Source organism: Bufo gargarizans, chromosome 2 (genome assembly GCF_014858855.1).
Source record: "Bufo gargarizans isolate SCDJY-AF-19 chromosome 2, ASM1485885v1, whole genome shotgun sequence".
Lineage (NCBI taxonomy): Eukaryota > Metazoa > Chordata > Amphibia > Anura > Bufonidae > Bufo > Bufo gargarizans.
This window is the reverse complement of record NC_058081.1, coordinates 315,268,679-315,284,090: the sequence shown is the minus strand read 5'-3', so window position 1 is coordinate 315,284,090 and position 15,412 is coordinate 315,268,679. Positions and strand designations below refer to the sequence as shown.

Sequence of the window (15,412 nt, the reverse complement as noted above, 5' to 3'; positions counted from 1 at the left end):
TTTCACACTTGCAGCAGAGGATTCCGGCAGGCAGTTCCGTCGCCGGAACTGCCTCCCGGATCCGACAATCCGGACGCAAACTGATGGCATTTGTCAGACTGATCTGGATGCGGATCCGTCTGACAAATACATTGAAATACCGGATCCGTCTCTCCGGTGTCATCCGAAAAAACGGATCCAGTATTAATAATTGTTTTGCATTTTTGAATGTGAATGCGCAAACTGGAAAGCCACATCTGTTTTGCCTGAACACTTAATGACGGATCCGGCACTAATACACTTCGATGTGAATTAATGCCGGATCCGGCATTCCGGCAAGTGATCAGTATTTTGGCCGGAGAGAAAACTGCAGCATGCTGCGGTATATTCCCCGTCCAAAAAACGTAACAGGGACTGAACTGAAGACATCCTGAACGGATTGCTCTCGATTCAGAATGCATTAGGATAAAACTTACACTTATCCAAGATTTAAATATAGATGCCCTATGCCGGTGGGGGGTCCCAAGAGTCACACCCCAAATAATTTAATATTCATGATCTATCCAAAGATTGGTCATCAATATTCTAATCCTTGACGCATTCTTTGAAATAATAACCTTATTACGTTTAAGTTCCTCTATGTATCCTAAAATGAGCGTACTTAAAGGAGCCAGACGTGTAAAAGAAAGCTTACTTACCTGCTTCCCAGCACTGGCTCGCTGCCTCTTCTCTTCTGGTCCCTCACTGAAAACTTCCGGTTTGACTTTGTCGCAGCCAATTACCGGCCGCGGTGGAGACCAGATCCCTTTGCGTCATGTGATCATTTGTCATGACATAAGGGGAGCCAGTCACTGCGACAGCCAGTGCTTGTTTACAGGTGATGTAAAACCTGATGTTTTCAGCAAGGTAGCCCAGAGAGCATCGCAGGCCAGAAGGAGCGGGGAGCCAGCGCCGGGGAGCAGGTAAGCAAACTTCCCTTTACAGGTTCGGCCAAGTGTGTGTGGAGGAAGAGGGGGGGGGTTGCACAACAACTTTAGCAGGCATAGTAAATGACCCCCAAAGGTTCAACTTCAGATCATTCCAGGTAACACTATATCTATTTATCTAATATATAATTGTATTTTTTTTTTTGCATTAGGTTACGCAATCTTTCCGATATAGCCAAAGCTCAAGTCTCCACATTAGTGTGTAGACAACAGTCAAGAGAAAAGGAAGTTGAGTCACTGCGGAGACAAGTTTTGGATTTCCAGGTATGGACTATAAACCACGCTCGACACATCCTTAAAGCAGCTTGAGTATGTTGAGGTTTTTGGAGTCGTTCCAAAAATACCTGATTCAGTGAACTTCTTCTGACATTTCAACCGCTGTCAAATATTAGGAAGTCATAAAACAGAACGTAAGCTTCATAAAATGGGTGAAGAGAATTCTCACTTAAGCCAAAAAATGCCACACTCCATTAATTTATTTTTATAGATCTTCACCTCAAATAACTGGGCAGATCATTAAAGTATAAAGATGCAATGGGTGTTTTTAGGTTTCCTTCATTTACCATTTAAGTGCATTTTATCAAGCAGAAATATCTCTTTTGCTATCTGATGAATGCGCAATATTTCAGCAAGGTATGTGGCATGGGTTCAAAGTAAATGAAATGTGTTCTGTCTTGTTTCTGTACAGCGACACTACAAAACCTTATTGTATAAGGGAAAGCTCCAGTTCATGATTTCAAGAACTCTTCACACAAACCCCCCCCCCCCCCCCAAAAGAGAATGTTTAAGTGGAGTTAAAGAGCCTTCTTATGTGCCCTGGAGAATAGCCGTTTGCCAATGTTGTGGCCTCTGGGATCCCTGGCGCTTTATTCATCCATGCAATTCCATTCAAACCTTTCATTTTCCAAAGGAGCTGTGAAAAATGAGAGGAGGAAACTGACCGCTTGTTATGGGCAACTAAGCCAGCTCTACTTTACACCAGTCTGATAAATCTCCCCCGCTGAGTCTGCCATACTTTTATGTAGAAATTCTACTCCAGGGTCCAGAGTGAAAGATGCGCTTTAATGCCCATATCTTGTGTGGACAAGAACTGGCCTTGTGAGACAACCCCCTTTAATTTGGTTGTCCAGCCACAAAAAAAAATTATTTGGATGGGTTTCAAGTGCAAGTAATATAAAACTTAAGAATACACTTTAATTTCCAAAGATGTCCTGATATCACATTTTCAGCGCTGGTTAATTAATGCTGAGAGCATCAGATTGCTATGTACCTGGCAGGTGGCTGAGAGGAGGACTGGGGCGGCCTCCTGAGTATTGGCCCACTGGGAATTTTCCCTGTAGGGTGTATGGCCAGTCCGCCCCTGTCTGCGACACTCCTCCGATACTCCTTATGGGGCTTATTTACATGCAGGGATACAGCACGTAACCGCTGCAGTGCATGGCGGTCCTCAGCGGTCTGCAGCGGAAGACAATGATTGGCTGTAGTGGTGACATGTCGTATGCAGGCATCTCACTGCTGCTGTACAATGGGAGCGTCGCAGGGAGCGGCTATGAATTAAGGGGTAAATGCGTGATGGCTGTTTATTTTAAGCTACTGTAGGGGTTATCCAAGATTTGTAATTATCTTGGACAACTCCTTTGAGCTCAGTATCCCACTTTCCTTTCAAGTCCTATTCATAAGGGTCCTAGAACCGGAAATCTAGGTTGCAGTATGCAGCATATGACATATAGGTAGACATCCATGTCCTTCCTTACCTTTCCCTTCTGCTTGAGATCTCACAAGAGTCGCTTTCTCTAAGAATATTAAGACTGTATGTAACTGGATTTTATTATCCTCTGCCATAAAATCTAAGATTATTTATTACATCTGTATATATTCCTGAAGACACAAGGACTGCAGAGCTTCAGTGAGACAACCCTGTAGAACCCACATTTTGCCAGCTGAACCCTTGTGAGAAAGACTTTAGGGTGGGAATGGAGTATTGAGATTAATGAGAATCTTTCACAATGACACACTCATTTATTATGGAGCATTTCCTACTCTAACATTTTAGCAGAAAGGTGCCCTAAATTCCTGTTATGGTCACACGCTGGCCTCAGGAGCCCATATCTGTCATTTTACAGGTTTTATGGATGGTCACTGTTTACTGACCCTAACAGCCCCAATATATTTGCTCTCTGTAAAAAGATCAGTCACTATGGCATATTCCCCTTGATGGCACACCAAGCATTATTTGCAGGTTAAGGCTCCATTCAGACGTCCGTAGATTGCGGAACCATTCATTCTCTATGGGGCCGGAAGAGATGCGGACAGCACACAGTGTGCTGTCCGCATCCGCATTTCCGGAGCGCAGCCCAAATCTTCCGGTCTACAGAAAAAATAGAGAATGTCCTATTCTTGTTTGCAATTGCGGACAAGAATAGGCATTTCTATGGGGGTGCCGGCCGGGTGTATTGCAGATCCGCAATGCACTACGGACGTCTGAATGGAGCCTTACTTGAGGTCTTGTGTGCTTGGGGCAGAGGTGCAGTTTTATCTGTTCATATCTTGATTTTCATAGAATAAAAGCAATGTATATATCCTGAAAATTGCATCAGTGTCATCTCCTGCGTTCTGCTTTATTTCATTCAGTTAATCATCTTTTTTTTTTCTCTTTAATTTGCAGGATCAAACTGATGAAAAAGCATTGATTGCTAAATTACACCAGCAGATTGTAGCTCTCCAGATCAGTGAATCAACAGCTGTGGCAAAGTTAGAAGCCACCACATCCAAACTTCAGAAAATGGAGGCCTATAGCTTACGTCTCGAACAGAAGATTGATGACAAAGAGCAGGCACTGTATTATGCCCGTCTAGAAGGAAGGAACCGGGCTAAGCACCTCCGTCAAACCATTCAGACCTTGAGGAGACAGTTCAGTGGGGCTCTTCCATTAGCCCAGCAGGAGAAGTTTTCAAAGACTCTAATGGAGCTTCAGACTGACAAATTAAAGACGGTTCAAGAAATGCAATTGGTTCAACAACAGCGCAGAGAGACGGAAACCCATGCCCTCGAGCTAGCGCTGAAGCTGAAGGGTTTAGAGGAACTCATCAGTACTCTTAAAGATGCGAGGGGGGCACAGAAGGTTGGTCAGTTTTTTGTTAACTGTAAAGGTATTGCATAGAAAAGCATTAAGCACTATGGTCATTATGTGTATATTAGTGGTCACTGACACTAGACATTAATCCAAAAACAAAGAAGACCGGCACTCGCTATATTGGATGCAACTTTTATCCTTTTAATGTGCACATAGAGCAACAAAATGTAATTTGGTTTCTCCGTGTGCACATTAAAAGGATAAAAGTTGCATCCAATATAGTGAGCGTCGGTCTTCTTTGTTTTTGGATTGATGGAACGCCGACCCTGGACGCGCGCTCACCATATACACGGAGTGCCGGCTGACTTCTCTTCTGACACTGGACATGGTCATACCAGAAATGCAATAGCCCCACTATAATTGCTTTAGTAAATTGTAAAATCTACGCCAACTTCAGCAGCCATTTTTTTTTATTGATCCAGTACATGTAATTCTAGTGTGTGGTCTGATCCTCCGATCATATTACACACTTCTATCTGTAGGCTAGCTAAAGAAGGGGCTGACTGAAGTGGAGTAACACATAACAAAGGATATGCCCAGGCACGTTTTCTCACAGATCTGTGCGGATTTCACCCTCTGCATTGAAAATTTGCTGTGACAATCCCCAGGAAGAATTGGCATGCTGCGGTTTTAATATCCACACCGCATTTGAATATACATGCGGATATCTTTCCTCAGCGTGTGTATGAGATTTATCAAAGTCTCAACCATCTGCAAATCCAGACAGAAAATGTAGCATACACCCAGAGCTTGGTTGCAGTCTAAATCAAAATCTGCTTTGGAAGTGTAGGCACAAAATGGAAAGACTTTTCAAGGTTCCTTCATTTTTTATTTTTATTGTAGATGCATTAGACAAATCTAATAAAAATTTTAAGAAATTTGAGATAAACCACAGTACAAATTAGGGCAGTACTAAGAAATTTTTCCTATGTGTGCAAAGCTATTTGGGCATTTGTGGAAAAAAAGAATAAATTATATCGGTGATAGGATATGATGTATTGGACCTATGTGGACTGTAGTCAATGGTGGTAGGGTTGTAAACTGATCTCGTAGGGCCCGGTAGCAATGGTGTACGGGGTTTCAACCTGCTCTATCCAGTTTCTCACTGTGTGAGCATGAAACACTTCCAGGCAGTGCAGAATGCAAAGCAGAACGCCCCAGATTTCTACGACATTTACAATTTTTATTTTTTAAGCAGATTTTTTCATTAAAAAAAATTGTAATAAAAAACTCACCCACCGCATCACCCACATTATTTGACTTCTATGTCAAAAAGTAAAGCAAGTTCTTTGCTCGTAGTGAACACCTTATTTCCCTGTGTAATCACCCCAGACAACTGGCATAAATGCACTGATAAACCTCCCCATACAGTGCATTATAAACTGGCTGAACCCACCACTTGCAGGAGCTTAGTGCATAGGAATTTATACTGTTACCATTTACTGCAGTGGAAGCTGTAAAATCTCTTTACACTGAGCCCCCTCTAGTGACGACTGCATGAAAATTCTGTTTTTCTCATGTCAGGAACCAAAGGCGAGTTCAGCAGCGGGCCGCCTTCCCTCTAGGCCCCACAGACGTTATCTGATCTCCCTCTATGGAAAGTTCTCTACTGATTATTAGGATGATGGAGCCATAAATCAAACTTATAAGTCACTTAAGATACTACAGTAATTTTTCAGTACAGTAAATGTACAAGTGCCTCCAGTCATAGCACTTTACTGCAAGCTACAGATCCTGTGTGATAAATGCTTAAAAGAAGGCAGGTGTGAGTCCTAGCAAAGCCTGTCATGTTCCAAATCACCTTGTTCCTAGTAAATTGAAAACTGATAACGTACTTTATTTAATTAAAACATTAACTCTTAACAGGTTTCACGTGCTCTACGTGTTTATAGTGTGATAACATTTCCCCTGCAGCACCCATGTGTGGTATGGACAGCTCAATCAGGTTGGACATTCCAAGCTGCCACTTCGGAGGAGGCTCACCATTTGAAAGCAGAAATCTCAACACATCATCAACATACAGTTGCAAGTAAAAGTATGTGAACCCTTTGGAATTATATGGATTTCTGCACAAATTGGTCATAAAATGTGATCTGATCTTCATCTAAGTCACAACAATAGACAATCACAGTCTGCTTAAACTAATAACACACAAAGAATTAAATGTTACCATGTTTTTATTGAACACACTATGTAAACATTCACAGTGCAGTTAAAAAAAAGTATGTGAACCCCTAGACTAATGATATCTCCAAGAGCTAATTGGAGTGAGGTGTCAGCCAACTGGAGTCCAATCAATGAGATGAGATTGGAGGTGTTGGTTACAGCTGCCCTGCCCTATAAAAAACACACACCAGTTCTGGGTTTGCTTTCCACAAGAAGCATTGCCTGATGTGAATGCTGCCTCGCACAAAAGAGCTCTCAGAAGACCTACGATTAAGAATTGTTGACTTCCATAAAGCTGGAAAGGGTTATAAAAGTATCTCCAAAAGCCATGCTGTTCATCAGTCCACGGTAAGACAAATTGTCTATAAATGGAGAAAGTTCAGCACTGCTGCTACTCTCCCTAGGAGTGGCCGTCCTGTAAAGATGACTGCAAGAGCACAGCACAGACTTCTCAATGAGGTGAAGAAGAATCCTAGAGTGTCTGCAAAAGACTTACAAAAGTCTCTGGCATATGCTAACATCCCTGTTAGCGAATCTACGATACGTAACACTAAACAAGAATGGATTTCATGGGAGAATCCACAGAGGAAGCCGCTGCTGTCCAAAAAAAGCATTGCTGCACGTTTACAGTTTGCACAAGAGCACCTGGATGTTCCACAGCAGTACTGGCAAAATATTCTGTGGACAGATGAAACCAAAGTTGAGTTGTTTGGAAGAAACACACAACACTATGTGTGGAGAAAAAGAGGCACAGCACACCAACATCCAAACCTCATCCCAACTGTGAAGTATGGTGGTGGGGGCATCATGGTTTGGGGCTGCTTTGCTGAGTCAGGGCCTGGAGAGATTGCTATCACCGAAAAAGGAAAAATGAATTCCCAAGTTTATCAAGACATTTTGCAGGAGAACTTAAGGCCACCTGTCCACCAGCTGAAGCTCAACAGAAGATGGGTGTTGCAACAGGACAACGACCCTAAGCATAGAAGTAAATCAACAACAGAATGGCTTAAACAGAAGAAAATATGCAAAGACTTCTGACCGTTGTGCACATCTGATCTGCAACTACAGGAAACGTTTGGTTGAAGTTATTGCTGCCAAAGGAGGTTCAACCAGTTATTAAATCCAAGGGTTCACATACTTTTTCCATCTGCACTGTGAATGTTTACATGATGTGTTCAATAAAAACATGGTAACATTTAATTCTTTGTGTGTTATTAGGTTAAGCAGACTGTGATTGTCTATTGTTGTGACTTGGATGAAGATCAGATCACATTTTATGACTAATTTGTGCAGAAATCCATATCATTCCAAAGGGTTCACTTACTTTTTCTTGCAACTGTAACTACTAGTGTTGAGATTTCCGTTTTGTTGTGTATCAAGTTCGGTGTACAAGGTTCGGGTTGTCTAATAATTCCGTTATGGATTCCGCTACCACAGACCATAATTTATGATCCGTGGTAGCGGAATCCATAACGGAATTCTTAGGCAACCCGAACCTTGTACGCCAAACTTGATACGCAACGTTCGCTCCACACAGCTCCAAAATCATATTTTTTTCCCCATAATGCATTACTTTTATAAGTAAAACTAGGTTGAGGAAATGATCGCATCCTTGGCGCCGCCACATTTGGGAAGTCTGCCTTTAGCGGACTAGTTCTGACGCATCATCATTCTGTCCCCGCACCTTCATCATTATAATGGTGTAACTGCAAATATTGCTTTTCAACTTTTTCCACACTTTGCCGTGACTTTTTCTAGTTTTATTAAGTATTCTGTTCCTTCATGATATCAATATGTACTTGTCATTTTGATTTATGGCTCCTGCTACTTTTATGCTACAACTTGTGTAGTTTATCTCAAAGTGTATCCTTTAGGATCCGAGAAAATGTAATAAAACAGCGTAAATGAACTATTTGTAGGTAACAGAATGGCATCAGAAAATGGAAGCAATGCGTCTCCAGGACATGAAATTGACCCGTGAGTTAAACCAGAAGAAAGAAGAGATTAAGTATTTGAGTAACATAATCGCTGAACAGGAACGTACCATCAATAACTTGGAGGAAGAGCTTGTACTGCAACGCAAAGTTAGTATTCTAGGTTTCTGGGGATTTGAAGCGTTCATTGATGTTTATGTATACATAATCGTATTGTCACAAAATCATTAAAAATGAACATCCAGATCCAGGCAGCAAACATCCGAGTCGATGGGGGAGGGTTATCAAAACTAGTGTAAAGTAGAACTGGCTTAGTTACTCATAAACAACCAATCAGATTCCGCCTTACATTTTTCAGAGCTCCTGTGGAATCTGATTGGTTGTTATGGGCAACTAAGCCAGTTTTCTTTTACACCACTTTTGATAAATCTCACCCATGAGTTAACAAATAGTCTGAGTAAGCACAAAGGGAATTACATGTACAACTGTTCATCTTCTCCCACAGTGAGAAAATGCCTCCGGAGACCACCTATTCTCTGATTGGTAAGGACAGTTTTATACAGGCCAATGATCGAGAACTAAAAACGCTCGTCCCTGATCATTGTCTCCTGTAAACATGCCACCAGACAAACGCTCGTCTGTCCGGAAGGCACATCTTTTATATCGCACCAAAAATCGTAGTTTACAAATACAAACTGAAGGGGGAGATGACAATGCTAATGACACTTGTTCGTCCCCCATTCAGATTGCATTGGGTTGTGTGAAAGGCCCTTAAAATGAGCGCCAATTAATTGGTATATTGTCCATCAGCACTTGTCTGAAGGGACCCTAAGGTTGTTGAAAAGTTCTTGGAGATCCCCCGGTGGTGACTGGAGGTTATACAGAGGGAGAGGTGACAATAATAAGACGTGATCTTTCTTGATGTCACTTGATACTTTTCTTCTTTTCTTTGTGCTCAGCCCTGACATTTAGCACTTAGTTTAGTACTTTCTTTATAGCTAACTAGCAGAAGGACCCGGCTTCACACGGGTATATTTAATCTATTTAATGTTTGTGTGTGTCGTTAAAAGATATCGACAGCATGCACTATAATAACAGTGACATCTACAGTACCCCACCCCTTAACACTGACCTCCATGGACGGACACAGGGATGTTCTTTTAAACCGCTCACTCTCAGACAGCAGCACTGAGCTGCAGGGAGAAAGTCACCCTCCCTCCCACCCCTGCAGCTGACTGAAGTTGATTTTTACCTTCAATTTTTTTCAATCTCCGTCGGCTGCGGAGTGGGAGGGGGAGGGGCTTAGTGGGACCTGGGGGCGGGGTTTTTAAGTCCATCTTTTGAGGTGGCCTGAATGGCCACCCTACCTGTCCCTGAACTGTGACCTCTACAGCACTCCGCTCCCTTAAGTGTCATCCACAACACCCTGCCCCTTTAAAGCGGACGTAGAGCAGTGAAGAAAAATGGCTGGATTGTTATGGAAACCTGCTGTAAAACTGTGTGTATGTGGAGACTTAAGGCCTGCAAGCTTCTATTGGCTGTTAAGGGACAGGTGACCGTGTTTATGGCAGTTGGGATATGAAGAGAAAGACCTTCTATTGGCTAATGTAGGTCATGTGATGTGCCATATTTGCATTTTTTGGAATATCTCCGGAACGGTATGTCCTAGAGAGCTGTGACTCCCACAAGATTTTTTTTTCCAGGTAGCAAGGGATGTGTATACCAAGTTTTGTTGAAATTGATTGTTGCGTTTTTGAGTGATCGCAGAACATACATACATACATACAGTATATACGTCCTTCTTTATATATAGCTATACACCTATATGAAGCACATACAGGGAAAGCGGCCTACAGTTCAAGGCATTAGCCCTCAAGACCTCATAGTGTATAATAGTCAGTCTTAATGTGCATCCATAGAGTCTTGTGAATACCTGATTCTTACATTTGGTATTCTTGTGTTGAGTGCAGGGGTATTAAAACCAATGACTATGATCAAAACTGGGGTATGATGACCTAGTAGGGTTACACTAGTGATGGTCATTACACCTTCTAAACCAAGGGGTGGAAATAAAGCATTCCGGTCGTGTGAATGAGCCCTAATCATAAGAATAGATGCTCCAGAATTGTTAGTACATGGGGAATGTAAGTAGTTACTTTATCAGACTTGTCAGGAGAGGTGATGGGTCGTCTTTAATCCAACTCGGGACTAATACGTGAGAATCTGTAGGAACTAACGCTTGTAGTAATTTGATGACTTGATAAAATAATATGTTAATATGTCCTATATCAAGCTTTTCACATATGTCTGTTCTAGTTTCATGAGGAACGTCAAATGTCCTGGGATCAGAGAGAAGTAGAACTGGAACGCCAGCTTGATATGTATGAGAAGCAGCAGCATGACGTACTGGGCGCTGCTCGGAAGGTACATACGCTACTTCTGATGGACTTTTATGTAATGTTTAGTATATATTTAGCATATAACTATCAAAAACACTTTCTATCATAGTTTGAAGAGGCCACAGGCGAGGTGCCAGATTCCAGTCTACCACTACCTCAGCAACTTGATATAGCGCTGCGCAAAATCAAAGAACATGTGCGGACCATCCTGGAAACCAAAGCTATATGTAAGACAATGGAAGAGGTGAGTAGAAGCATTAGTATCTGACATCTTCATACTTCATCGGGATTTACTGCTTGCTGCTATCATGTGTGTGTGCTTTCCATAGAAACTTCAAGAGAAGCAAGCTCTGCTCTGGACTGCCCAGCAAAATGTGTTGAGCAGAGATAAAGTGATCAATGAGCTGAGACTTCGCTTACCTGCGGTGGTAGACAGAGAAAAGCTTATGTCTGACTTTAACCAACAAGAAGAAGATTCTGAGATGCGGCAAGCTTTGAAGGTCGCTCATCAGACAATTGAAAATATGCAAGCTCGGCTTAATCAAAAAGAAGACATCCTGAAGAAATACCAGCATCTTCTGGCTAAAGCTAGAGAGGTATGATGACGATCACCAGGGCGACTCCAGTTGTCTCTGATCTTTAATGGTCACAATGAGCAGATGCTTTCCACTTGCCCTTCTTACTTACACATTGTAGGGATGGCCATTTGTGGCTAGTTTGATATTCTCATAAGGCCTCATGCACACGACCGTTCAGTTTTTTGCGGTCCGCAAACCACGGAAGCCGCCTGCCTATTCTTGTCCGCAAAATGGACAAGAATAGGACATGCTATATTTTTATAATTTTTTTTGCATGGCCTCGAAACGGAGCAACGGATGCGGACAGCACATGCATCTGCATCTTTTGCGGCCCCATTGAAGTGAATGGGTCCGCACCCGAGCCGCAAAAACTGCGGCTCGGATGCAGACTTGAAAAACGGTTGTGTGCATAACGCCTAAGGAAGTCATTTTGTTTTGCTTCCTAGAGCTGTGATAGGTTACGTTTTCATGCGTGTGGATCTTGCCTAGAAATGGCGGCCTTCAGGTGAACAGCATGTTGCTGTGATATGTTCCGTTTTAGTTGTGAGACGTGGTGCCAGCTGAATGGGACTTATACTGGCCATACACATTAGGTTTTCCCATTTAACCATTTGAGTCCCAGCTCCATACATGTATGACAGAATGCCGATTGCAGCCATTTGAGCCCTCAGATGTCGTAATCAAATGTGACCACTGCATCTGAGAGCGTTAAAACCAGAAGCGCATGCTTACCAGCCCGAGCTACCTTCCCCTGGCTGAGATCAGGCAGGGTGGCCTGTACTGGTATATTCCAAAGCTGGCCAACAGATGGCAGCGCTGCATTGGAATATTCTGAATCATGTATTTTTAATGGATGGATATCCATAACAAAATACAAGTTACAATCTAATGATTTGCATGTTATAGTCACCTAGGTGACTTAAAAAAAAAAAAAGTTTTATTTAAAAAATATAAAGTATAAAAAATAAAATAACCCCCTTTTCCTAGACTAAAAAAATAAACATCATGGTCATCGCCGCATCTGAAAACACCCATACAGGTATTTTATTAAACTATAAATGGCGAAATGGGAAAACTTTAAATGGACAAATTGTGTTTTTGTCTCTTCTCCTACACCCCAAAAAATTGAATAAGAAATTATCAAAAAGTCACACATAACCCAAAATAGTATATTTGAAAAGTATAGATTGCAGCCTTGAAAATTAGCCGTCACACAGCTCCATAGATGTAACTATGAAAAAGTTAAGGGGGTCAAAATATAATGATTAAAGGAAAGTTTTTTATTTATTTTTTCCAAAGTTGGTATTTTTTTTAGGAATTAAAACACAAGAAAAACTACACAAATGTGGTATTGCTGTAATCGTACTGACCTTTAGAATGAAGGAAACGGGTTAGCTTTACCACATAGAGAACGCCTTAAAAACAAAACCCATAAAACTCTGATGTAGTTGCGTTTTATGTGTTTTCCAATCCCACCCCATTTGGAATTCTTTTCCAGCTTCCCAGCACATGTGAATGGAAAAAAAAAAATGTTAAGGCTGCGGGAAGGCCGTGAGTACAAAATGAAAACTGAAAAATCTTCCAGCACTCAAGGAGTTAATGTATACGCCCGACGTATACTTCAAAGAGGACCTGTCGCCTCTCCTGACTTGTTTTAGTAAATAATTGTATTCCAGATGAAGTTACCATTCTGAAACATTGCTTCTTCTACTCTTGCTAGAAGTTAATGGATAAAGGTACAGATGGGAGTTACCATTTGAGGGGGGGGGGGGGTGCCCTTGCACAGTTTGGCATTGTCCTATAAGAGCTGCCAGTAACAGACTATGCAGGGATACATCCCCGACCGGTACTACCTATCAGCACCTTTATTCATAAACTTCTAGTAGGAATAATAGAAGAATGGCATTTCACAGAGTCATAATGAATGCCTTTCCAGAATTGTTATTACATGGGGCATGTCAGGAGAGGTGACAGGTCCTCTTTAAATGTGTGCCTCTGACAGATGCTGTACAGTGGCAGCCTACATCATAGGGTTCCATTGTTTAAAAAAAAAAGTATCCCTAGAACGCCCTCTGCAGGATGGAAACGCGTAGTGTACTGTGTACCGGTATATGTTACACGGAGCCTTGCCGCAGCTTACTCCACTCTTCCCATTGAGGACACGTGTATATGAGGTGGACAGCTGTCTATTATGTATGGCCTGCCTTACTCCCATTTGAAGCTGCATCTTTTGAAGGAAGCCTCATCATGTAGAAAATTGTTTGTTATTAAGCACTACTTCTATTTTGTTTAATAATGACCGTCTCTAGAGAAACCCTACTATAGCTCATTTATAATACATTAAAAGAGAACGCCAAAGACATTGGAAGGTATCCAGAAAAATCCAGAATCCAAGCTGTCTGGAGATGCTGTGAAAGTGGCAGCTGCTCTACATAGACAATTAACTAGTGCGGCTCGGGCTAAGCAGCTGTCACACACTTTAAATATTCGCTGTGATAAATGTATTAATAAGCTGGGCGGATCACATGGCACATCAGTAATACACTGTACTAAAGACGAGCCCTTATCTGGTACCAGTGCCGTTTGAAAGTCAATTTCCACCCCACTGTAAAGCTGTTTGGTTGAGAGTGAGAAGCACTTGTTCCTTGGAGACCTATCGCAAGAAGAAGTAACGTGCAACCTCATTATGCCTAAGCTGTGAATTCCAAATGTATATTATTTTATCCTTCATGTTCCAGGGCCATACATGAGACAGGAACAAGTATAATACATACTGGTATATTAACTCTGTGAGTGACAGACTCGTACAGCGGGAGAGAGGATCCTGCCCGCAAGGGTTTATAATCTACAAGGGAAGGAGAGGGCAGTAGGTGATGGTAGAAGATGCTCAGATGTAGTGTAGTGATACGAGGGTTATTGTAGGTGATGGGCCAGTGATGGCTAACCTCTGGCACTCCAGTTGTGGTAAAACTACAACTCCCAGCATGCTTCATTCATTTCTGTGGAGTTCTGAGAACAGCCAAGCAAATTTGTATCTTGAGAGTTGCAGTTTTACCAAAGCTGAAGTGCCAGAGATTAGATATCACAGTGGTAGGCCTTCCTGAAGAGGGGAGTTTTTTGGTTGGTTTTTAAGGTAGGAAAGAGTGTGATCATTTGGCATAAAGAATTCCATAGAATGGAGGATGCCCAAGAGAAATCTTGGAGATGATTGTGTGAGGAGCAGACAAGATGAGAGTAGAAGCTGCTCAGATGTAGTGTAGTGACATGAGGGTTATTGAAGGTGGTAGTCAGCTGAAGAGTCACAGTTTCAGGTTGCTTTTGAAGGTGGGAGAGAGTCTGATCGTATGGCATAATGCACTGATTATCACCACTAGTACACTGTACTTATCACTGTTTATAGTATAAGAACAGGGGAGAACGCGGGACAAGTGAGAACTGATTATCACCACTAGTATACCCTGCTTATCACTGTTTATAGTATTAGGACAGGAGAGAACACAGGAGAGGGGATAACTGATTATGACCTCTAGTACACCATGCATATCCTTGTTTATAGTATAACATAGGAGAGGTGAGAACTGATTATCATCACAAGAAGACCCAGCGTATCACTATTCATAGTATAAGGGACAGGGGAGAACACAGGAGAGGTGAGAACTGATTATCTATCACCACTAGAACACCCTGCTTATCACTGTTTATAGTATTATAATTGCCACTAGTAGATTATTGCCACTAGTATACCCTGCGTATAACTTTATAGTGTATGGAGAGGGGAGAACTTATCATCTATCACCACTAGAACACCTGGCTTATTACTGTGTATAGAATAAGAACAGGAGAAGGGAGAACACAGGAGAGGGGAGAACTGTCACTATCACCAGTAGAACACCCTACTTATCACTGTTTATAGTATAAGGACAGGAGGGAGAACTGATTATCTATCACCAGTAGTACACCCTGCTTATCGCTCCTTTTGATGAATAAGGACCTTAGATTTATAGAACATGTTCTAAATTTATATGAAAGTTAATAAATTAATTACACAATATTAAGACCAGATAATATTTTTTTCTAAGCTGGAGTTGGAGTCAGTACATTTCTACCAACTCTACCAAAACTAGCTTCCACTCTGACTCCACAGCCCAGGGTCAGAGATGTATGGAATATGCATAGTGTATGTTTAGCCCATTAACCCAAAATGCTATACATGTATGTCATTATCTGTATAATATAG

At 41.8% G+C, this 15,412-nt stretch overlaps 1 protein-coding gene across 1 annotated transcript in view; it reads left to right on the top strand.

The window, feature by feature from the left end:
• The window catches only part of CEP290 (centrosomal protein 290), a 173,127-nt gene that overhangs the window by 84,571 nt on the left and 73,144 nt on the right, over positions 1-15,412 (top strand). The window contains exons 29-34 of the mRNA XM_044280491.1: positions 1,118-1,229; positions 3,631-4,086; positions 8,184-8,348; positions 10,515-10,622; positions 10,707-10,841; positions 10,927-11,193. Coding sequence (XP_044136426.1) covers positions 1,118-1,229; positions 3,631-4,086; positions 8,184-8,348; positions 10,515-10,622; positions 10,707-10,841; positions 10,927-11,193 — 1,243 coding nt within the window. The remainder of the gene's footprint in view (positions 1-1,117; positions 1,230-3,630; positions 4,087-8,183; positions 8,349-10,514; positions 10,623-10,706; positions 10,842-10,926; positions 11,194-15,412) is intronic.